This window comes from Motacilla alba, chromosome 8 (genome assembly GCF_015832195.1).
Source record: "Motacilla alba alba isolate MOTALB_02 chromosome 8, Motacilla_alba_V1.0_pri, whole genome shotgun sequence".
NCBI classification, from domain to species: domain Eukaryota; kingdom Metazoa; phylum Chordata; class Aves; order Passeriformes; family Motacillidae; genus Motacilla; species Motacilla alba.
The window spans coordinates 13,119,549-13,145,445 of NC_052023.1; the positions used below are offsets into that span (position 1 = coordinate 13,119,549).

The 25,897-nt window shown below is 38.4% G+C and overlaps 1 protein-coding gene across 34 annotated transcripts in view; it reads left to right on the forward strand.

Moving 5' to 3' along the window:
• ADGRL2 (adhesion G protein-coupled receptor L2) overlaps positions 1–25,897 on the forward strand; it is a 388,299-nt gene that overhangs the window by 243,516 nt on the left and 118,886 nt on the right. For all 34 annotated transcript variants that reach the window (XM_038143904.1, XM_038143888.1, XM_038143903.1 and 31 more), the window contains one exon: positions 17,997–18,169. In XM_038143904.1, the coding sequence (XP_037999832.1) occupies positions 18,097–18,169 (73 nt within the window). In that variant the 5' untranslated portion in view covers positions 17,997–18,096. The remainder of the gene's footprint in view (positions 1–17,996; positions 18,170–25,897) is intronic.

Here is a 25,897-nt window from a genome sequence, read left to right on the forward strand (position 1 = left end):
GAACAGATTTTAATTTTAAAATACAAAAATAAGACTATAGGGACCAACAGTTAAGTCAGCATCTTTGTGCTATCTATCTAATTACCAGCCAATTGAAAATTTTGGTTTATTTAAATTATATTTAGCTTAATATACCCCCAGATTCCATAGTCAGTTAATCTTAGTTCTTGCGTATTTTCCACAGAGAATCCCTCAGTATATGAAACAATTATTTAAAACAATACTTTTTGTTTAATACGATTTTACATATTAAAAAAAAGTTACCAAAGTCCTAATGTTAATTGAATCACACTCAAATAAATGAAAAAAATTTAGTAGGTCTGCTGGAAGATGTCCAGGTTGAGGTTTTTTTTTTTGTATTTTAAATAGATGCATAATAACCAATGCACCAAATAAAGCTGCAGCATTAACAGATTATTAAAACTAATTGGTAAGGGTTTACAAAAAATATGTGGGGCAGTGAGAAAATTTGCTGCTATTTTGGTGCTGTGGTTAAGCAGCTTGCACAACTGTGTTCACAACCTCTGCAAAGCTGAGAGATAGGATTAATATATCCTTAACTACTTAATTACAGCCATTATTTAAGTTACTTAAAAGAGAACTGCTCAGATCTTGTGCATGTATGAAGTATTAGCTGCTGCTATGCTAGCTGGGTAGGTATGCTCAGTGGAATTTGTTTGGGGCTCACAGATGCTCTAAAGGAGTAGCCCTGGTATCGTCCTCTGACATTCACTCAAGTTCATATGACCATTGAACAAGTTGTGTTTTTACTGCAGTATTGGTGAAACACTGAATGCCAGTGTATTCAAGATTTCCACCTCTTCCCATCCTCCTCCTCCTCAAAAAAAAAAAAAAAAAAGGAAGGAACAGCTTTATTACTGTAGTTTTGTGAGTTGAGTTGTAGCTCTCTGGTGGCATGGCCTGTGCCATCCCGGGTGCAGTAGTGGTCTCTGCCATGGCTGCCCCTTGGTTCTAGGAAAGTATGAATCCTTCTGTCCTGCAGGTCCACATTCTCAGTTTTATTCTCTCAGTTGCTTCATGATAAAATGAAAGTGTACTTAGGACTAATTTAGCTAATCATCATGAGCTGGAGGTGGTCCCATCTGCCCTTCCGCCTGAAAACCTGTCCATGATACATGAGTGTGATCTGTGAGAATGAAGGGGGAGCTTTGTGTGTGCTGTCTGCAGATGAAGATCCTTGGAAACCAGGTTTGTCCTTTTTCTGTTATTCACAGTCAAAAAGTCAAAATCTCCATTTTAATGAAGACATTTCAAAGAACAGACGGGCTGAGAAAGATATTGTATTTCTTTACATGCTCCTTCCTCTTAAACATGGAAGAAGCCTTAGGCTATAAATTAAAGTGTTTTACCCTGTGTAGTTGATCTCAGGCTGCCCAGTTGCCGTGAGGAGTTAAAGTTTAAAAAAAAAAGAATTATAAATGGCTTGACAGTTTCATATTTTTCAGTCTGTGGTTATCTTTTGTCCCCCTCATGTCCTGTTTTTGTCAATATTTTCCTTTCACCTAGGAACTATAGCAAGTGGGAGGAAAAGTAACTTGAAAGAATGTAGTCATGCCAGAGATGCATTTTCATGTGGGAACCTTTATAATCCCATCATGTAAATGACATTCACTATGGAAACAGTAAGAGCTCTTATGAGCAGAAAGGTTCTTCCTGTGCTCCATAGGAAACACAGATTTACTCATCTCCCTTCCTGGAAAGGGCACACGTGTGCTGGGGCTGGGGAGGCTCTGGCCGGGCTTGCTGTGCAGGGCTGCAAGGGAGCGGTGCGGGCACCCGGGGAAGCTTGCGGGAGCGTCTCGGCCACTGGCGTGTCTGGAGCCCGTGTGGTTTTATGAGTGCGTTGGAAATGGAGTCACCTTAGTGGATAGGTGCATTTAGCAATTTTAATTTTGCCTGGTAGACTGTTGTTTTCTTTTTTCTTTCCTTAAGTCGCTGGGTTCTCAGGTGTTCTTCAGTTCTAGTGAATTTCTGGGGGTATCCTCCCTGTGCAGCAGGGGTCACAGGTGATGCTCGTAGTTTTGCTGGCTGGATTCCAGAATGTTTCCTAGAGTCCATTTTCCTTTAACCTGGAGCAAGAAGAGGTGTAGATTTTTGTTATTTCAAAAGTTTCATATTTGTAAGCTTTGTTGATGAGTCTTGTAAAATTTAAAATTGTTTTGCAATGTTTGTTACTATCTCTACCGCATTCTTAAAAATTAATTGTCTGCTTGAATAGTGTTTCCCAATCAACTTGAATTATTGATGTTTTGGTCCTTAGTGGAAGAGCAGTGGTACTTTTCCTCCCACCACAGTCTGTTCAATCCTTGTTTAATAAGTTGTATTCCAGTACCTGTAATAGAATTATAACACACACAAAAAAATCATAATAATGGCTTATTGAGTGGGGCTAAAAATGGGAAGTAGGAAACTTGTGTGTAAGTTCAGGTTTTCAGAAATTGGTGCTCTGTGGATGTTGAAGTAATCAGTACTAACTGTTTGGAAGTTAAAACTGTTAGTGGCCATTGCAAGACAAATACTTTCCTAGACAGAAATGCAAAACTTAGTAGCATAATTAAATATTTGAAAATAGTTAGCTAAAATTAAAAATACATTCATCTGTCTTAAGCTGTTCTTAGACACTGTGTGTTTTACAAATATTTTCAAAAGTGAATTAAATAACAACAAAGTTTTACCAATCCTAAGTAAATATCTGCTCATGAATGTTTATATACTTGAGTACACATATGTCTGTGTCTTTGTTAAAATACTACTTACTTAAAAATAAAAAGTGTCCAGTGTCTGTTGTGATAAAATTTGTGAGATCAGGAGAAGAAATGTGTGTCCAGAGTCATGGATGAAGGTCGCTGCTAGCTAGGAAGAGCCTCCCTTCATTCTGCTCTCAGCTAGCTGGACTGCACAGCTATATGTTCTGGTTAGTAAATAACAACACCGTGGAAAAACTAAAAATTTCTGTTGTAAAATAATACTGTCACAGTGGATTTGTTTTTTATTTTGGAGACAAGAAATCATTAGGGTGAAATCTCTAACTGTTGAAAACTTCCACTGTGCTTGCTGCAAGCTCTTCTTGGTAGTCTTGGACTAGATATTTTTATTTTTAAAAAACTGTAAAATGCTATTTTTAGGTCAAAAATGTCAAATCACCTTTTGACTGAAGAGATATTAAAATAAAACTGAATAACTTCTGGAGAATATGTTGATAACCAAGCAGCGTCAGGTGAAGTGTTCTGTCGTGCCTCTGTCTGTCACTTCTTACGTATCTGAGAAGATGGACCTTTAGATTGACTTGGTTTTTTCCTGTCCATTTTCATCTGTATTATTCATCGTCCTGTCTTGTTTTTTTTTTTTTTTTCTTCCAGAAATAAAATCTTAGTTCAGCCCAATAGTGACCCGTAAGTAAGCTGTACACTTATTACTGTCACAACCTCTCCTGGATTTGATTTTTAAACAAACAAACAAACAAAAATTCCCAGAATGGGCAATGGATCTGTTGAAATTGTGGTCAGCTTTTTTAAAATTAATATTATTATTATGCCACTGTGAAATCATTAGCCACTTACAGAATATTGCAATGGCAGTGTGAAATCATCAGCCATTTATAGAAAATGATTACTTGCAGCATGGCAAATGTTTCAAAATATTTGTGTGCGCGTAAGGGATGCAGACATTCACCTCATTGCGCATTGTGCGTGTGGCGCCTCTCACAGCATCGAGTGTCCGCGTTAGTGTCCACGTTCATTACTGCCTTGACTCACTTGTCAGAGAGTTTCGTGGGTCTGATGTAGATTGGTGGGCTTTTCCTGTGGATGCTAAAGCAGATAGTTGCAGTCCGTGTCGCTTGCAGCCGTGTCCTGGAGAGGAGGAAGTTCTGCACGTTGGGTTATGGGCAGCCGATCCCCAATGCCGGCAGTCCGCTTGAAGGAAATCACATTGCGCTCAGCTCGCTCCCTTCCCTGTGCGGTGCCGTGTGTGTTTTGTGATCCCTGCTGGCTGTTCCTTGCTGCCAGCCCTGCTCCGCTCCCCGCGCTCCCGCGGCGGGCCGGGAGAGCCTGCCCGCTCCGCGGGGCTCTGCGCTCGGGCCTTCCCTTCCCATCTGCTGCCTTCCACGCCCTACCCGAGGGCTTTCCCGCTTCCTCTGCACTCGAAACTACCTGGGGGAATGCCGTCTTCCCGCTCTGCCTGCTCACTTGCTTTTTTATTTTTTCCCTTCTCTTTTTTCTTTTTTTTTTTTCCCCTTTCCTTTTTTTCCCTCCCGGCCCCATGGTGTGACTCTCACTGATTTCTGGTGAGTAGCTGGCAGCACGAGGCATCATCTGCCTGATGATGATGATGATTTCATTGTGCATCTGATTTGCAATCTATTGCAGAAGTGCCTGTAATGCTCGCTGCTGTTATTTAGTGTTAGGATTTTAAAATATTAGAGTACACAGAGCCCAAGTTAAATCAAGGTGGCTTGCTGAACATGTGTATAAGTAGCATCATTTTGTGAGTGTGGAGGTTTGGCACAATGTCTTTGGGCAAGATGTGAAATCCGGTGATCTAGATAAATTTGGAGTTTTTGAGATTGCTGAATAAGAAGCTGGTAAAATGGCATGCATTTTCTTAACAGGGACAGCTTCTCTTAAATTTGCTTTCTATCTGTTGAGCTGTCAGCCACTCTGTCACCGAGGGCTTAAAGCTATATTCACGAAAACAAGAGTTTTCTGGATTTCAAAGAAAACGCTATTTTTGTTAAAAGTAGCAATCAGAGCAAAAGGTTAGACTGTCATCAAAGTGTCTGTAAAAATATGCTTAAGACCCTGTTCTGTTCTTGGCTGTTGGAAGAGACGATGACTTGTAAATTGCCTTTCATAAAAGTGAGTTTGATTTAAGGTATTAATAAAATCTAAATTTGTGCATTCTGGCTGTGGGGACTGAAGATTTTAATTTAGTGAAACGCCAGAACAATTTTTTTGTGCTCAGTTTGATAAGTGTTGCTTGAGAATTCCATCTTACTAAATTAGGGCAGACATATATATTACAGTGTTTACAAACTGTTATGATTACAACCTGTTAAATTTCATATTTAATATTCAGTCATCTTTGAGAAAAAAGTCACCTCATTTTTGTCTCAGCGCTGTTGAATTCTTGTGTTAAAATAGATTAAATTGCAAACGTTAATCTAAGTAGCTGTGGAAAGTTGTGACCTGGATTTGAAATAGCCATGAGACTATCACAGCAGCAGTAAATCTTCCAGAACATGTAAGGCTGGCACATGGCGGGGATATGTCTGATGTGAAAATTAGAGTGCGGGTGCAGGAATAGCCTGAAAAGAAAATCATGTGCCAATATGATTTTATTCTAAAATAAAAAAAAAAAGGAGAAATTATCACTTTAATATAAAGATGTGTTTTTAAAGGTAGTACACAGTAACTTCATAAAAACTTATTTTACAACGGCAATCTAAAATTCAAGCTGTATTTAAGGAAGACTGTGGCACTGAGGCACCTGGTTCTTAATCCTCATGTGCTTCCTCTGGCAACAGTGATTCCAATCTTTGAAATGTGGATGGGAATTTCAGGTGCGGACTTCAGCTTAAGAAACCATCAGTTTGAGGAAAAGTAGATACTAAAAGTGCTTCCCTTTTGTTTTAAGCTTTTTCCTGCTGTCCTTTAATAACTGCTTTTCTCTCAGCTAAGCCTGGCTTCAGCCCTAGTTCTGGGTACTTTTAAAGCCTGATATCATCAAAAGGCCCTGAGTGTTAGTTGTCAAGCACTGGCATTGCTGGAATATTTTATCTTACTGCTTTGATTTTCTTCATCTCTCTTAAAACGTGTCAAGTAAGAATGTGGGCGATGTCAGAAGAATATGATAATAGTAATTTTTAAAGCAATGTTTTGACTTAAAAATAATGTTAAAACAATCCTATTCAAGCAAATCTTGATGTTAATCAGGGGACATTAAGTGATAATTAAACCTAGTGTGTTAAATAATTTCTACATATGTATTTGATCCAGTCTGCTGTTCTTTTCTATAAATGAATGCTTTCTATACAAATTTATTCTTTCATGAAGGAAAGAAATGAGCTTGTAGATATTGGCCCATGTGTCCACACGACAAAATTATCTTGGGGAGCTCTAAAAAGGCATTCAAAGTGTTATCATATCTATTATTGCAATGTTGACTATTGATTCTTTTCAGTTTCTAAAAAATACCAGGGTAGTAGTGCTTATGCAGTGAGAGTCTGAAATACTTTACCTCCCTGTGTTTTTTTTAAAAGCTAGAATATGACTTTGTTCATTTCCTTCACTCCAGAGAAGGGTGATTGGCAGGCTCTGGCATTCAGCTGTCCACAGCTGAACTGCAGGGCTTGAGTTGCCTTGGCAGGGCTGCAAGTAAAAGTTTGTGCCGCTTTTGCCAACTGTGTTCTTGGCTCAAGCTGATGTTACACGTCTCTCGACTCCAAAGCATGCTCATTTGCCAAATTCTACCTAAAAATGTATGCTGGAATTCCTAATTAAATAAACCCCCCGATATTTATTTTACTCCTTGGAAAGGCAGGCATTCTTTCACAGTAGATGCTGCTTTGGTAGAAATACAAATAAAAATTTAAAAAGCCCAAGGTGGATTAGAAAGTTATAACTGCTATTAGGAGAGAAATTTTTTTCTTGCAAACAGATTAGTAGCTTTGGTTTCTTCTAAGTAGTGAAATTATGTGACTTTACCAGGTTCTTTCCTGAAGTTCTTTGCATATATACATTTTTTTTGTTTATTTTTCAAGTATTTTGAAAATTGTTGCACTACAAAGGATAATAGCGTCCATATATATAATTTCCTTGGGTTTTCCAGCATTATAGCTACCTTATTGCTGCCGTAAGCTGAAGGTAGCAGTTGAACGATAAAGCTGTAATTTATGCCAAACCAGTCTGGAAGCTTTTTCAGAAGACTGATAGCAACTGCTTTTATACATATTGCTATGTAAAATGCTTATTAATGTTAGCAGATGTTGCACTTTAATCCCCCAGAATGATTGTTTGGTAGCAGCAGGAGATTTATTAAGCTTGAGTTGTGTGAAATTGTGTGTGCATAAGCTGCTATTTAGATTGTAAAAATGCCATTGAAAACTGTAAAAAAGTTCTAACTGTAATTGGCAGAGAGGTATTAGCTGTTTTAAAAGAAGTATATGTGTACCACTGGCCCTTTTTCTATAACCTCTTTATCATTTATCTTCTTGTATTAATGTCACTGAATTATTAATTCATGAGCCGGGTTGGATAGGGTGAAGGCACTATTTAAATGTGTGGCACATGTATCCTTATCGCTGGAGACATGAAAAGAGTCATTTTGTGTTATCTATAAAATGGAAAGGACATTTAAAAATTTCATTTACGGTAATCCACTTCACTTCCCAATAAAACACCTAGATTATTTCTGCTATAATATAATGTTCTTATTAAAATTTTGTAATCTTTCCACTCTCTCGCTTATAAATACTGTTGATAGACAAATGTAGACTAATTTTTTTTCTTTAGTTGCACATACAGTTCATGAACTGCAGCAGAACATATGAAGAGCAGGGTTTTAATAAAAAAACAATTCTCTTTAATTTCTAGTAAAAGAATACAAAATAGAAGCCAATAAGTATTTATAATCATGAAAGGCTAAATAAATTATCATCTAAAATCATAATGTGACCTAATTAATGAAAAATAGAATATTTTCCAAAGTAACAGTGTCATAGTCACATTGAGCCATGAAGAGCTATATTATTTAAAAGAAATTGTAAATGTGTGGTTTGGTCTGCTTGATGAAACCACAGAACATCAGAGGTCACATTGCTGCTAAAAAATGTGTTAAAAATGTATCTTAAATTTCATCTGTGCTGTATGGATGATTAAAAAAATTTAAATGTACAGGAAATATAATGTTTTCAGTCATTTCAATGGAAAGAGTTCATTCTCTTGAATACTTTAAAAAGTGTTCATTCTTTTTAAAAATTCTTTGCATGAAAGCAATTTCAGGATACTTTGTCCTCAAGTGCTCGCGGTGGCTGGCATGGCAGTGCTGGAGATAACTCATATTCCATTTTGTTTAATATTTAAAAGATATCACTTCACACTTCCCTTTTCACCATGCATGGAAGAGACCTTCACTGTTTCCACAATACATGGGAAGTTTTTCTTTTTTTCTGTTCAGAAATTTCTCTGCAGAAGAGAAAATGTTATGTAGGCTGCTAGGGAGAAGAGTTTGAAACAGTGGTACATGCAAGTAGAAGGAGCCTTCCTGCTGTATTGTAATTTAGAGTTCTTGCTTGTAACTTCTCCAAATGTAATCGTTATAGTTTCCTGACTTAGACTTTCTACAAAAGGAATAAAAAATAATGGATTTTTTTTTCTATTATAGTTTGAATAAATAAGAAAGCCCAGTTTTCCCCAACTGAAAGAATGTTGCAGCTCTCATGAATGACTGGTACTTATTCAGCTGTCTTGCATAGTTAAGAATAGTCACCTGAATGCTCATTGCTTATTAAATTGTACAAGAAAATACTCTTAACTACAGCACTCTTGCACTATTATACACCTCGGTAACTTGTATGTCCTTGCAGAGCCCATCATCCAGTAAGAGCATTGAATCCTTTGTTTCATTGCTGAATCAGGCCCTTTCTGAATAGATCCTGTAGAGTTATTTGCCAAATTTGTTACACACGTTTCTCACATCCTTGATGATATGCAAGCAGTAGGTGTGTAATTTAATTCAGCAGTATGTTTGTGTGTAGGCACAAGGAAGAGAGTGGTGTGTGCAGTGCTGTCATACAGGGCTTCTCACCCTTGAGCTCTTGTCTTGAATGTGTGTATGAGAAAAGCCAGTTACAACAGGAGAAAACCGAGCAGTCTGTTGATTTTTATTTCACGATTTTAGGATTTTCAGCCTTCTAAGTGCTCTGAGTATGTAAAAGGGGTGAACATGAAAGATGTGTCTGCTGGCACTGCCTGCTTTTTTTTTGTACTTGGGAAGTCTGCGCAGAAGTCCTCCAAAGGCTTACGTAAATTCAGTGCAGTTTCTACCTGTAAGTCATACTTGCCTGGAGAATCTCTTGTCTGCTTAGAAAGCAGTTAAAGACTTCTTCCCTTCTTCTGTTGTCAAAACTAAATATTTTGTTGTGGCTCGTGGCCAAGTATGAGATGGTAGCACACAGCACTTCTCAGGTTTCTATGGAAGACATAAGCCATTACCTTTTAATAGCTAAATGGTTTGTAAATGGTTTGGAAAATCCAGGTTTATGGAATTACTCCTGGAAGTTTATTTGGTGGTAGTGATTTTTAGTGGAACTAAGATGTGGTCTTCTAAATGTCCTGATCATCAAGCTGCTTGAAAGAAAGCATACACTCTGATCATGATAATATTAATAGTGCTTCAGAGAAAAGAAACAAAGTTAGGAATAATGTAAGAAGGGGTTATTTGAAAGAAGAAAAAAATACTTAGGTATAGCATGTTTTAAAACATGGTTAAAAGCATGCGTTATTGAAATGGTCTTTCATAAAATGCATTGTTGTGATGCTATGATAAGTTCTAATACTTTAGCATATGATGGAAGAAGAAATATTTAAAATTTCCTTTCTCCTCCTCTCTATATATAGTCACAGATTTTTTCACATTTCTTTGCATGCTCATCTGATGTATTTTATCCTAGATTATCTCATTGCTCCCAAGAAAACCCTTCTGGTAATATTGATAACCTAATATATGACATATTTTGGTCATTGTTATTTCATTTAGTGGTCATATGTATAGACCAAGAGGGAATCTGAATATTGATTTCACTGAATGGCTAGTAACAATGATTTATGAGTCACAGATTCAGTGCAGTGAGCCAAACACAGCAGAGATTACATCTTGGGTGCCACCATTGATTTTGATTCATATTTCACTGCACAAGGATTAGGCCATGGTCTCACAGATGTTAATGTTCCTCTCCAAGCAAAGATCTGCCCAAACTACACTCAGTGCATGGTGACTATATCTATGTGCCCATTGCTTCTGACTTTAAACTGGTAAATATTTCTCAGTTGCTTATAAAGAGTTGGTATCTCTCTGATAACAAAGGGTTTTGATAGAATCTTTTTAAATAATCAAAAGTGATTTTGCTGCACACTCAAGCTTGTTCCTGAAACTGGAACAATATAATTTATATTGAATACAGACCACTTAATATTATTATAAGTACAACTGATAGAAAATGGGTGCTTTAAAATGAATGTTAAACCAGCAGCTTCATGAATCTTTTTGATAATATTCCTTGGCACGTGCCCAGAAAAGAAGTTTTCAGTGCAGTAGTTTCCAGGGAATTGATGCTACCAAACTGAGGTCAGTGCTTGAATATCAAATGCCGAGGCTGCAGCACAGCTGTCCCCCAGGAGGTCCAGTGTGTTGGGGCAATACAGCCCCCATTAACCCGGTTATGGCATGGATAAAAGTGCTGTACATGCATGATAAAAATGTGTTCTTGTCTGCTCTTGCCTGTAACTTGATTTTATTTTGGAAGTGAGTAACGCGTGGGTGTTTTGCTGGCTCTGTGCTGGTCTGCGGAGTTGTCTTACTTCAGTGTCAGCTGTGAAAGACAGAATCATAGCACAGTTTGGGTTGGAAGGGACTTTAAATTATCATCTAATTCCAACTCCCCTTCCATGGCTGGGGAGAAGAGCTGCCAGGCCAGGTTGCCCAAAGCCGCATCCAACCTGGTCTTAAAACGCTTCCATGGATGTGGCGTCTGTGACCCTGTTACAGCCCCTCACCACCCTCACAGTGAGGAGAAGCTTCCAAACATCTACTCTAGATTTACCCTCTTTCAGTTCAAAGCCATTCCCCCTTGTCCTATCACTGCAGGCTCTTGTAATAAGTCACTTTCCAGCTCTCATGTGCCCCTTTAGGTACTAGAAGGCTACTATAAGGTCTGCCCAGAACCTTCTCCAGGCTGAACAGCCCCAGCTCTCAGCCTGTCTGCATGGCAAAGGTGTTCCAGCCTCCTGGTCATCTTTGTGGCCTCCTCTGGACCTCCTCCAAAAGGTCCACATAATTCATATCTTGGGGGCCCCAGAGCTGGATTCCGTACTCAGTATCAGAGCTCATCTCCCTGCCTAAGCCCAGGGCCTAGTGGGCATAAAGCAGATCAGGTGTGTTGAAATCCTTGCAGTCAATTAGAGAAACACCATGTCGCTTCACAGGTACCGACATGTCTGACCACAGTCCCAGGACTTAGTTCTGTTTGTTTTGTTTTTCAGTCTACTTCCACTTCAAACAAGTTCTCAGCTGTGAAAAACAGTGGAAGGGAAAAAAAAATCAGCTAAGTGGCATAACAGCTTTGAGAAATACGGGCCTCTGCAAAGCCTTGTCAAGGCTGTCAACAAACAGTTTCCTGTCTTACAAGACTGCTATGGCTTTGGTTGATGTTAGTCTAGTGATTTTTTTTTTCCAAGGGAAAGAAATGAGATCTTTAATATAAATAGATTATTTTGAGGATTTCTCTTCTCTGAGAAGTTTGAAAAGCCTTTGAATTTTCTTCAGCTGTTACAATTGCTTCTTTAGGTTTGTCATATGGTTCTCACTGCTTCCGTAAAGATACTCATTATTTTCTTGTTTATTTTTGATGTTCATAAAATCTGTCCTACATAGGTTTGAAAATGGGAGCTATTTGTTTTGCAGTTTAATGAAGAGAATGGCAAACAGCCTCAGATTGTGCCTCTGGTGTCCACAGTGATCAGCATATTTAACATGCTCAGCATGACACTGAGATATTACAGCCGATAACGGTTGTAATTGACTTCCAGCATCCCTTTCCCTCCCCCCTTCTTTTGATGGTGGGGAATTATCTTTGAGTCCCCAGGAAGCTGTAGTGACACTGAGGGCAGAAGTGGTAGAAAGGTTTTACCTGCACTGCTTGTGTCGAGGTGGTCTCATGTAGCAGGATGAGGTGATTCAGGTGAAATACAGGGAATTTGCAATGAGGATTGAGTGACACGCCCCGTCCACCCTTACCCCCCCTCGATTCTGAGCATTTATCAAAGGCAAAAAGAGAAATTCAGACTTGGCAAAAGGAGAGTGCCTGGAGCCAAAAAAAGCCATTCTTATTAGCGCTAGCAAAGGTTTATTTTGCTGGCTTATTGAATGAAAACTCCCTTGAGTGTCCAGGCTTTATCCTGTGTTAACAAGGGGCAAAGCTGGCTTGTTGGGAATGGACCGCTGTGTAACGTGTCTGTAAAACACAAGAGTGAGGCCAAGCTGAATTAGAGTGCTGATGAGAAAGGAAAATCTTTGTCTTTTCCTCTCAAATCCTATTTATTTTCTCTGTGAATGATTGTGGTAGACCACTGAGGTGCTGAGGACTGATGGACTAAATTGCAATGTTCCGCTGGTGAAATAGTGTCAGTGCACTGTTTAGTGTCATGTCTTGCATAGGTAGATTGGATATTTTGAATGATCCATTACACTGAAGAGCTGGGAACTCGGGGTGGGGTGGGTGTTTCCGGGGTCTTTGTCAATTTTAGGGTACACATTTATTGCTCACTGTTTCAGGCATTCATCAGGCATTAGCATGTAACTTCAGAGCACAATGCAGCTGAATGCATTGAAGTAATTTTTTTGTAGCAAGATTGGGTGACCTTGGTCAAGTCTTGCTCTTACTGTATTATTCCCTTCCCTCATACTGTATTCTTTCCATGTAATTTGGGAAGAAATGTTTTGGGTTAGAAGTCCAATGTTCAAGGTGACAATTAATAGGGAATGTTGAATACAGAAGTGTAGATAAGACTCCCTGCTACCTTTTGAGCATTAAATTGCTTTAATGAAAAGGAAGTATTTTTTAGCCATTTTAGATGGATCAGAGCCTTTTCTTTCACCTTGCAATATAGAGATCAGGCATTGGTTGTTTATCGTAGGCAGTAGAAGGAGGCTTACTAGATAAGAAGTCTTGATTGTTGTCAGGGGGTTTTTTGTAAGGTCTCATAGCTAAAACTCATAACCAGATTTTCAACAATCTGGTACTGTAGCACTAATGTGGCATTATTAATGTAAATCAATTTTGAATTAGCATATTGAAAACTTAGGAATAACTCATGTTGAATGCATCTGAAGACATGTTCGATGTTGAAAACTAGAGCTGGATCTTATTGCAGATATGTAGAAAATGGTAGCTCTTGGATCATAAACAGTATTAGTCTCATTTGAGGATTTTACTAATGCGGCTTAGACAGTTTTACTAATCACACTTCACTAATTAAATTCTTGTGTTACAGATTATAGTAAGTTTAACTTTTTGGTTTTTTTAAATTGGGAAAGCCTCATGATGAGAAAGCACATGGACGCATGATTTCTCAGGAGGCTGCGTAGTCTATTATATTGTATGAATATATATCTATTCACCCTTGCCTTCTCTGCCCCCTCCTTTCCTCTGCAGAATGGCTCATATATATTACAGAATTACTCAGTTTCATAAACTGGGTTATGAAAGGCAGTGGGGGTGCTGCTTGTGTGGCAAGGTAGGTCGCACAGGATTTATAATAAGGACTGCCTGGTCCTGCTAGTTCCTTGGCACGTATGAGCTGTGCAGCTATGCCTGATGTTCCTTACCTCCGTGTGCCTCAGCATCTGTAAAGCTGGTACAAATTTTATTTCTGTAATAGGGGTGTTAAAGCGTCACTGAGGTTGCAAGTGCTCTGCGGTGTTTCTAAAATGATTTGGAAAATTAAGCACTATACTCTAAAATACATCAGCATTAGTCTGAATGACTTTTAGCTAAAGAAAAACATCCTTGCTTAGCTGGAAAGATCTCTGTGTTCTCCTTTGTCTTAATTGCCTGAAAAGCTGTATAGAACAGGAGGGAAAAGGCAGCTTTTGAGCATGCTGTGTCAGTTGTCCGGAAGCTCTTAAAAGACCCTTTTTTGGCTTTTGAAAATAAAACCTTGGGAAGGTTAAACAGAGTAGAGTTGGGACGCGACAGTCCTTTAGAGGTCTTTCTCTTCAAAGATAAAAGTATTTCAAGGAGCATGCTTGGAGCAGCTTTCTCTTATCTCTGGGGTGCTCTTGAGCAATGTTGCGGGGAGAGGGATGGCCAGCAGTGGCATGTATTCTGCTGCGGTCGTGTTCCGTCTGTGTGGAGTTTCAGAAGCACAGAAGAACAAGGAAGCAAGGCGGGGGCACTGAGATATTCAGGACTTGGAGCACAGCTTATGAATACAGTATGAAGAGATGCCCAGTACTTTTGCAGTGTTATGGGTTTGAACATTAACATTTCTATTCCTGATCTAGCCTTCTTTGACAGTGCATATGAGAAGAATCTTAACAAGGTGAACCACTCTGCTTCCAGCAAGGGGTTGTTTTTTTTTTGTTTTTTTTTTTCCTGTGGGAGATTGCAGTATGGCCCAGAGGTAGGGATTTAAGTTACAACTGAAATTTTCTGGGCAGCTTTTATTGCACTCTGAAATTCAAGCAAGATTTTGCTCTAGGGAGTTTCTCTTTGCCCCACCCACAGGCTGAAGCAGTCAGTGATGCAGACAAAATGTTTATTAAGGTCTGAGGGGAAATAACTTATTTGCACAGGACAGCCACTCACTGTGGTCTCCTTTTTCTGTTTACAAAGAAGTAACTTAATACATCTTTTCCTGCTTCTACTCGTTTGGTTTGGGATTTGTTGTTGTTGTGAGATGCCCCCGACAGTCTCTGTATCACTGATAGATGGATGGTCAGAAGGATGTGGCTGACAGCAGTGTCTTTAGTCCGAGTGCTCTCTGGCTCCAGCTCATGTCTGGATGCCTTTCTCAGGTTTAGCTTTTGTTATGCTGATGAATGGTTGGAACTGCACATTCTTTAACTTCCAGCCACACAGAGATTCTCAAATACAGAGGCTCCATTAAAATTTGTTTATTGTGAACATGTTAACTTATTCAAAAGAAAAGAAACAAACCCAAATCCAATTGCATCAGTTTTCACACAGTTTCATTTTTTCTTGGGTTTTTAGATAAATGTGTGTTACTGATAATCTGGTAGGGGCTGGTTAGTTTATTTTGAATTCTTTTTGCAGCAGCCCACTGAGTTAAATTCTGCCTGTAGGCTACAGCAATCTAAAGAGAACAATATATTGCACAAAACACTTAAAATTGTTCTTTAAAGTGCTTGCAATTTCTTCTTATTTGAATTGTTTGTGCTGGTTTTCGTATTTCAAAGGCATTGATATATTTTCAGAAACTGTGGGTCCTTATAAAAGTGACTAAGTCAGTTTAGAAGGTCAAGAACTCTACTCAATTAAAAAAAAAAAACAAAAAAAAACCAAAAAAAACCCCCCGAAGTGTTTGACATACATTTTGCAACTATCTCCTAAGGAGATGCTGGGTCTTACTGCAAGTGATGCTTTGATTATTGGTTTTATATTTGACATAACTCTTTCCTCCCCACTCCAATTTAAAAAGGCCCACAAGGAAGTGATGACTGAAGATGATAAAGCAAAGGGATGTCACTATCCAGCTGAAGCTGAAGAAATACCTCAAAACTTCAGAGTGCAGTGATATGTTATAGAAATAATGATAAAAGTTGAGTCTCAGGAAGTCCAAATCTTCTGGACAGACTGAGAGCAATCAGAAGGCTGATTTAATTTCACTTTTAGCCATTATTATTCATCATCTATTCTCCTGGATTATTCTGATTGCTTACTGAAATTACGCTGATTAGTCTGTAGTGTGTGTGGAATAGTTTTTATGATTTTTCCTTTGGGTGCTACAGGTGAAAAATTAGTCCAAACTCTTCCCAAGATTCTAGCTGAACTATCTCCAGGGCTTTTATTTTGGAGATCATGGTGGCAATTTTTTCTTAACTCAGCAGGAGCTCCTTTGCAATTTTAATTTCTGCTGAATGCAGTGCATCCTTTGTGGATTTTTAGATTTATTTTCTTTTAGTTACAAAAGAGTCTCAGCCCAATGTAAAAGATCTAGAGCTGGAATGTGACTGTGTCCTCATAACCACTTCGGGGTCCTCCTGTGTTGCCGTCTAAATTCAGGTCACACCTTGTACCTCAGGGCACATGGGTGTGTGCCAGGGAGAGCCACGTTCTGCCCGTCCTGCACTCCGTTTGCTGTTGCCTGCTTCTTGTTGAAATATGTGTGGAAAAAAAGTACCTGGGACTGCAGAGCACCTAGCTGTTGTTGAAAATTGGAAAAAGAGTTCATTTTTTTGTATCAATAAACATAAAATCATATGGTCTCAGATGTCAGTTTTCTTTCATTTCCCTGTATGAGGAATCACAAGCACACTTGTGTTGTGAGAGGGATGCCTCCAGTTCTCTTAGAGAGGAGCCAAGTAAAGAAACCTGCTGGGCTATTTAATAATTTCCACAGACACACGGCCTTCATCGAGAGCCAGAGAAATTGTTCCATAATGTTTTCTGTTAATTCCCATCTTTCTCTCCTTATGGGAAAAATGAGTGTCAGTTTTGTTACTGTTTGTATGCTCAGGGAACAAACTTTATCATTGGTTATGATTAACATTGCTACTTCTAAAAATTATCAACATTTCATAGAAATTCTGTGTCTGGTATTTTGTGCTCTTCATCCTTTCTGCTTCTCCTTGCCAAAAGGGTAAATGTATTTTTAAAGCCCTTAACATGCTCTAGTACTCATAAGAATCATAAGTGGCCCTTGGATCCTGCCACTTAAATTTTTACACAGTCATTGTTACATGGTTTTAAAGTAACATTAATTTCAGATATCTCAGCAATACATCCACACAGTCCTGTTTGTTCGTCCTGGAAAGACCAAGCCAATGTGACGCTGGGCTCAGCCCTTTGCATCCGTGGTTGCTGCAGTGCTCAGTGTTCTCCAGAGTTGTTTCACATGTCTGTAATATGTAGAGCCAGCTTTCTACTTAAAAATAATCTGTTCCTCTATGGATGTTAATTTTTCTTTAGCTTCCCAAACTGTAATAGTCAGGGCTGAAGCATGACCTAGCTTCACACAGTGAGATATGGAAGAGGATGTGTGTAGTTACTCAGCTGGCTGGTGAGAGAATAGAGTCATTAGCAAAAGGGAGCACTCTGCTGTCAAATCTTCTACCACAGCTACTGCACTCTATCACTGTAATTATATTTTTCAAATGCAAATGATAGCTTGAAGAATTCTTCCTTTGGTACATCGTTTACAGGAGCAGTTCAGTTCGTATTTCTCAGTAGGAGACAAATCTTGTCTGAGGCTAAGGACAGAAGAAGGTCTCATCCATTGTTTATTCCCTTTTCTCTGAAGATGTTTATTGTGTAGAAATACAGCTAACTGTGCAGTGATATGAAGAGGCTGCCTCACCAAATGGCGTATTTTGTCAGCAAAGCAGCTGTTACTGCCTCTCTCATCCAAGGAGAGCAATCTTTGTATAGCATGAAGGGACCACCAGAACCATGGCAGGGATCAAACCTGCTCAGCCTTCGTGCTGAGGGAGTTGCTGTGTTGTTCTCAGCCACACCATGTTTCAAATCCCCAATAAATATATATATAATACATAATACACATATCTATATCTATCTATCTATAAATATATACAATATATAGTGCCCTAGATTTATTTTTCTGTGGTTCTTTGAGGTAGGGAAATGCGGGTTGTGTCAGATTTGTGCAGTCAGAAAAGCTTAGCCAACTCATCTACCGGTCCAGTTTCTTATATTCGGTGCAAATGTTCTCCTGTTGGTTTTTTTTTTTTCATGTGTCTTAGTGCAAATACATCAGTAACGCTCATGCTTTCAACTTTAACACGTATCATTATTTGGCATTGTGCTTAGTGATGATTGACCTTGAGAGATTACATCCCAGAACCCTGCCAAATTCCCAGCTACAGTGCAGGCATACTCTCAGGTTTTACTAAATATTTCCGTCTTCGTGTGAATAAAAGTTTGGTTCAAAATTATTGGTGTTCAGGTACTGATAGATTTTTTTTTTTCTCCTTTTCTTCCAAATCCTCTGCTACTCCAGGTATGAAGATGAATAATGCAGACTACTGGTTTCGATGATGCTGGGCTTTTATAACAGGATTCATTAAGGAATACAAAGAAAATTCTTACAGGGATCAATAATGGTGTCTTCTGGCTGCAGAATGCAAAGTTTTTGGTTTCTGCTCATTATCAGCTTCCTGCAGTGTACTGAAGGTAAGCTTTAGTTTATTTTTTACTTGGGTTTTCAGATGAGTTAAATGGACTGTACAATGAATTTCTATTAGATAACTTGAAGTTTGAGGATGGCAAACTGAACATAGTATATTCTAGGCTTAATTTATAAGACTCAAATTGTCTCTTTTTAATGAAGAAAATAAGAAAATAGGTTTTTTAGGTTTGATAGTGTCATATGTTGAAATTGAAATGCAATGTTCAGGCAAGTGAAGTATTAATAGCCTTGATTGGTAGGTGCCTTATTTTTGGATTCTTCCTGTTTATTCTTCCTTTTCTATTCTCATTACACAAGAAATGTATGGATATGTTAAATGTGATATAAAACAACTAAATGAAATACCCGTTTTACTTTTCTAATTTTGCTCACTGAAAACCAAATGGCAAACACTTCATTAAGATTAGTGCTATGCAAGTTAAATTTCAGGAAATAAAACTCAAAGTTCATACAGAAATAGCATCTACTTGAAAATATTTTTGCTCTTTTTGGAAAAAGGAAAAATACTTCACTGCTATTAAATGTGTTTAAAATAGCTGTTAAATTAAAGAGATGAGGAAGGAAAAAGATTTTTTTAAAGAAGTTGCAGTCTCTATTCTTTATCTGATTTTTTTCATAAACTATACTTCATCCAGTTAGTCTGTCTCCACAGCTGTTCTTGTGGCCCTTTTAATAAACAGAGGAATACAAATGAATGAAAAGGAGAACATGACTTACGAATTTTTAATTGCAAATATTCGTATAGAACTTGAGGCTGGTTTTGGGTTTGAGCATTTTGATTGACTAGATTGCAGGTGAAAAGATTGGTTTAGTAATAAAATAGCATCTCCATGCCATGTTCCATTATTCAGTAATTGATGTATAATATACAGAGTTCTTTCCTGCATCTTTGTCATGATCTCACCAGTTTTCATGGCAGATATGCACGTTGCTCTGTTAAAATTCCCTGAATTTTAAGGCCAGATTTTCAGAAATACTTCTGGAAAACTACCCTGCCTCCCCCTCTCTTTCTTCCTACATTTACAGAAGTAAAAAACAACTACTATATAAATGAAAAGTCCCTAAAAATTCAAATATTTTCTGCAGCCTTCCACGCTCACTGCATCATTTCCTAAGCTTTCTTCCTAGCCTTGCCTGGCTGGGGCCGAGCTGGCAGAGGAGCTTTGCCGAGATGGGTTGTTCATCTGCATGTGTGAGCACACACATCTCAGGGAGCGCGTCCTCGGAGTCCTCCTGGCTGTTTCTGAGCTTGGGGAAGACTCATTTCACTGAAATAGCTTCCACAGTCCATTTCCCATCCCTCCCCTCCTTCTTAAATGTTGCCAGGATGTAGTAGGAAAGCGAACAGATCTGAGATGGTTTCATGCTTGGTGGGACTCCCGATCTGGGAGCTGCTGTACTCGCTGCCCTCGCGCTCTCTGCCTGGGCTGCGGACTTGGCTGTAATCTTACTTGTACAGGACAGTAAGTACAAACAGCTGGAAAATGCTTTCCAGCCTCCTTCATAGGTAAGAAAGGTAAATGTGGATTAGGAGATTGGAGTTATAAAGTTTATGACTGGCTGGTTTGGTAATAGCTGGTGCTAATTATAAATGCACTTACATTGCAAAAGCAGTTGCACTAGGTGAAACCTAAGGTGTAGGAAGTTGAGACATCTATTTATGGGGTTTTTTCCTGAAGTTTTAAAACACTAAGGTTTTTTTAAAATTATTATTATTATTATTGCAGTTGTTTCAGATCTCCCTACCTAATGCATTTCACAAACATCCAGGTGCTTGCAGTTTAATGCTGTGTGATGGTTGAAAACATCTGAAAGCAGAAAGGAAAAGCAGACGAACAACTTTCTGTGGTTTGGTTACAGTTGCAAGCAGCAGGCTGTAAAACATGTTTTATCTGCTGAGTTTGGAAAGGAAAAAGTCAACTGAGAACTTCTGCAGATTGAATTTTTACCATTTGCAGAAAGTTAATTTTCATTGTCATTTGTAATATTTCAAGTTCATTTTGTTCTGTCCCTGTTTTTCTTGCTTTTAGTAGCCAGTAGCAATCTTTTGATGCTTCAGTTGTGAATTTACTTTTTTAAAGTCTATACAAGAGCTGCTTTTTCAGCTAAAAGAAACAGGGAAGGAAATTGGGAGCAGATAACAGAATCATACCAAATTAATTGTAAATTCTTAAAATAAATGAAATACTGTGGCTCCGTATACTGGAAATGAATATTAATATAGAGTTGGCTTCCAGCCACAGAAGAAAAATGAATACTGCATTATTACACTTTCTCACAAAATTACATTGCCTTCTGCTTCAGTAATAAGAGATGCCAAGTATAACATGCTTTAGTAGCACTTCATGCCTGGAAGTACGAACATGAACAAAGGTTAAAATAAGAGCATCTAACTTTTGCTAGAAATAAGAAAATTTTTAATTCTCTTGCTTGCAATGTAGTTTTTTTTATAGAAATCATATGTGTACATGAAGGTTGTTGCAGTTACTGGGAGAGATAAAACCTGGCTGAATTCCCTGCTGTTCCATTTTAATGTTTCTGTACAGTTTAATGGAGAGGAAGGGGGGGAAATGATCCTGGGTGTGGACAAGTGATTCATTTATTCATATAATGAAACATTTTCCAATCAAGAAAAGGCTTTATAACTCTCACAGCCTTAACTTTGCCTCACCAGGGAATTAGCAAGCAGGCACAGTTATACGAAGGCTGTAATTTTCTTTTAGTGTTGCCTATCCAAACAGGAATTGTATCCTCAGATAAGAAGGTCTTGGTCGGTTTTGCTTTTTTTTTTTTTTTTTTTTCCCTGGCTATGCAGTCCAGATGGGATTTCTTTTGAAACAGTCCATTCCTTCAGGTAGAATGAACCTGGAACAGACAAGTCCTGACAGCTGGACAGGAAAACCACACTAAGTTATTATACATTGCTGGTACATCTGATCAACAAGAAGTCAATATTGTTGTGTTTGTTGTATTGTAGTGTTTGTTGTTACTGCCATCAACAGCAAGCATTGCAGCCCTAAATGAGGAAGAGACAAGAGGCTGGAAAGAGGAATTAAAAGCTCAAGTCATGAGCTGGAGTATTAATAATCTCATTTCTGAAAGTAATTTTCTATCCCTTTTTCTAGCACGTTTTATACAGGCATGCCTTTCAAACTGTTTCTATCGCAAAGGCAGACTGAAGGGACTGCCTTGGGAAGCAGATTGGCTCAGCCTTGGGCAGGTGCCCGTGGGAGGCCTGGCCTGGGGACTCAGGGCAAAGCAGAGCTCCCTCTGCACTGTGCCAGAGCCCGTGTGTGTCCCACCCCCTGTGTGTCCCATGTCCTTGTCTGTCCCATCCCGTGTCCGACGCCTTCAGGAGGGGCTTCCTGCTCAGTCCCATGTACCTTTACTTACCTGTTTCCTATCTAGGAAGTTAATTACTTTTGACACTACCTCTTTTTTTCCCCTTTTTTTTCCCCCTTCCTAATTAGGTGAAATAATCTAACAAGTTAAAAATTATCTGAGAAAATACAGAAAGCCAGAGAGTGAGATCACACACATCTTGTTTCCATAGCAAAGCAGAGTAGAAAGCATATTATATGTATTATTGGTTTCTCTTCAAGCAAGTTAAGACAGATACACTAATATGCATATGAAAAAAAGATGTTGGAGCTAAACATTCTGGCGTAGATTGGTTTTTGGACAGTGCAGGTTTCAGTATTTTAGGCTTTATCGTGCTTACAAAGTCCCCCTTTTTGACTAGCTTTTGATGTTGTTTGTTTTTATTTTTTTCTGCTGCTTGAAAAGCACAAGTGCCTTGGAAGTGCTGAAATAATTTTCTTTGCTAACATTTTATTTTAACCAAGGTTTAATGCAATTTAATTCCATTTTATTATGAATTATTATCTATGCTTTGTCCAAAGGAAGAAGCATCATGCTTTCATTATCTATTTAATTCTGTTTTCCTAAATGAAATTAATGTTATATAAAGAAATCCAGCTTGTCTTTGCTTCTGAATGTTTGTTTTAATGAGCATTACACTGAAAAGGATATATTCCTGTAAATTCCAGCTATGCCAGCCAAAGAGCTGAGTTGGAAGCAGTTCTAAGTGCATATTCAATGTTAGTGCATTTACTAAAGAAAACGCTAAATACGGAAAACGTTCTTTGGGCCACTACAAAGATATTTGCTATTTTAGTGTATTACTCCAGCTCTTCAGCTTCCTGTGAAGCCACTCAGACATGGAGTGTCTAAGACACATGGCACAGGTACTGAATAAACACTAAAAGCATGTCAGCTTTCCAACATGCTTACTAGGAGTATTATTAGGACTTTGCCCAGGATAAAAATTGTAAAAAACTTGTACCATGCCCTTGAGTGGAAATCAGCTTCTGTTAATTAGTGGATTTAGGTTCTGCAAGGAGAGAAATCCATTATGGAATCACACTGGAGCAAAGAGGAGCACTGATTTAATTTCTAGCCATGGAATTTGTCACAGAGTGAGGGTTCTGTCAGGCCCCCATTTAGTGGGAACTACTTGGTTTACAGAGGTTGCAAAGCATCCATAGGGACACCCAGTGTGCTAAGGCCAGACTGGTATTGCCCACTCTTTGGAGGATCACTCTAATAAGCTTAATGCTATCTTTATTTGTATCGTGTATACCTGATATGGTTTAGGATTCTTTAGCAAATGGGATTTTTTTTTTCTTAATTGGTTAATGCAGATTATGCAGAATTTTTCTGAAGAAAGTAACTGCCGCTCTGGGTCCTGTTTTCTGTCCTGAACGATCATGCCATTTTTAGTGGGATTTTCTGGTGCATAGATATCTGGGACATCTCTGTTTTTGTTTTTTTTTATAATAGAGGGCCAACATATCTTCTTAAGAGAAAATTTATCTAAACAGCAAGACCAAACTTCTTCTTAAAGGAGAACATCTCTGTGAAGCTTTTCAACTGCATTTCCAAATAATAGAGACTGACAGACTGCCCAGAAAATCCAGAGATACTTTACCATGCTGGCAGTGAATAACCTTTTATATATTCCCAGAGGTCTGCAGGAATCTATGCTGTAACATTACATTTTTGAAACCAAAGCAATACCATCACTATTTAAAAATGTGGAAGAACCATGTAGAAGAATGCATGAAGAACCATTTTAAATACTGTGCTTACATTTAAATGAAAACTTGCTAGGAAGTGTTAGTGTAGGAGTCTTACTGTTTAAGCAAAGAAAAGAGTATAAATGCATAATTACTATGAGATGAGTAATAATATTACTATTTTGATATCCTGTCTTCTTAGTTACTGGAAAACATTGTCCTTTATGAGGGGAGATTTTGCATGTTCTTGGGCTTTGTGTTCAGAAGAAGAAAAAAACCCTGTAATGTGTAAAATGATGGAAGTGCAGTGTGTTGTGCTAAGAGCAGATGCTGGATTTATAGAGCCCTCTAAGCTGCTGCTGGAGTTTACTGCCTTTGCTTGCTGTAACCTTGGTGGGTCTCAGAGGGTGAGGTGAGCTGTGCTGATGACCAGTGCAATGAGAGGGGGTTTATTTAACCTTCAGCTGACTTGCACCAACATCACTGCCTAAGGGGCTTTTCTTTTGTTAAATGTAAATCTGGGAATGTTTTAGATTAGTTTATTATGATAAAGGGACCCTTGCAGGAATACAGTAGCAGATTTTGGACATGTCTTTTAGAAAGCAGATAGGCTTTATTAGTAGTCTGCTACTAAATACAGGAATACATATAGTTTATTTTTTATTGGGTTGTATTTTAAAAATCTTTAATTATTTTTCATTCCTGGTTCTTGTTGAGTGGAAGAATGCTGCTTGTCTTAGTAAAAATTTTTTTTTTTTTTGTATGGTTTTAGCATTGTTTTATATTGTATTTTCAGGTCATAATGTAAAATGTCAGTGTAACTGCCTGAAGCATCTGATATCAACGAATGCTTCAGCCCTGGCTTTCTTACTGCATTTAGTGTCTTTATGATCAGATTATAAAAATTATCATAAAGCATAATGATTTTAGATTTAATATTTGTTGCAAAGTTCTACAAGCACAACATGGGTTTTATATTTACAAGTAGATCCATTGATGTTCATGGTCTGCCTCTGTGAGTAAAAGGCACAGAAAGTCATAGTCTGTGCTAATTGTATATTGCATGGATGGATGTCTTGATAGCAGGAAGCAGATGTAGGATGAAGGCACTACAGAAAAACTGCTCACACAAACGGCTCTAAAATATGTTTCATGTATGTGCCCACTTCCATATTTGTGCTAGCATTCCAGATTGTGTTATGTGAGGAAGAGGAGATAGAACTATTCACAGAGAGAAATTCATGGCTTGTCCACCCATACTCTTGTTACACAGGCACTTAATAGCATAGGAGCTCCTAACAATGGCAAAGACACACTTGGAAATTGTCTGACCTTTTGCAGTGGTTAACTGGTATCATCTTTATTCATCAGTGTTGTTTTTGTAGAAGAATACTTACAGTTGCTCCTTTTGATTTTTTATTTGTTTGTTTATTATGTTTGGGTTGATACTTTAAGTGAAACTCAAGTATACTGGATGCTTTTCCAATTATATACTTTTTTTTTTTTCCAGGAGTACTAAATTTTTTACATTTTTAACACAGGGTGTATTTTGTATGTGTGCCTCTGTAGATGAGCTATACCTGAAATCCACAGACATAATATGGTAAATTAAATATGCAGTTCTTTTTGATAGTAGGAGCTGAAAAATTACTTTTGTGTGAGGTGTTCCAAATTTCTGCCCTTCCAGAAACAGTCTCAAACTACTCTATTGGCTTTCAAAACCCGACTGTACTAAAGCTCTGTGTGTTTCTATAATCTCTACCTCCTTGCTTTCATTTGAAGTATAAAGAAATGGAGCTGTATGAATGTCAGCTCTGTTTATGCCTCCTTCTTTCAGTCAGGGAGACAATCCATCCATGTCCCATTGACATTAGGGTAACCCATGTAAGGGCATTTGAGGGTGTTGGCAGTGGTAGAGGAGATTCCCTGCTTGTTCCTTCTGAGCTTGAACCAGTGCAGGTGGTTGGGAATGTTTAATTCTTTCTGTTTTCTCAATTTATCCTAGTGTAATGATCCCTGATGTTTTCTCGGTGTATAAAAGATGTGTGGGGGAGACTAGTTGGGAAGCAAAATGAATTTTTTTTCATCTGTTGCCTGAGCAACCCATACATGTGAGAAACCCAGGGGGACCACATAACTTTCAGTTGTTGGATACAGCACTCGGCGAGTTTTATGAGAGATCTTGATGATGGAAGGAAGGCTGGCTTTTGTGATCTCCCTTGTCAGGGATTTTGATGTCTCTCTCAGGAGTTAGGTAGTTTTGTTCTCTTCCAGCAGAAAGTACAATTAATGCAAGGTGCTGTTGGAGCAATTTTCCTGTTAAATTTGAATTAGGTAATTCATTTAGGAAACCTGAGAGGAAGTTGACACTGAAACCAGATTCGCCTATGTGCTGAACAGTTGGAAAAGCAATGGGAAATGTTTGCCTTTTATAGGCTTCAGTGCTGTTCCATATCGCTTCTGTTTTAACCATCTCTTGAATGAGCTTCACTCAGATTTTCCTGTTTGATGCTGGTCCTGTGCCTGTGATTAGATCTGCCTTCCACTGTGCTTCTCCCACTGAGCTACCCCGGTTCATTTCGCTCAGCCTTGTGAATTGCCTCTAATTGCAAAATGTTACTAGAATTAAGTGGC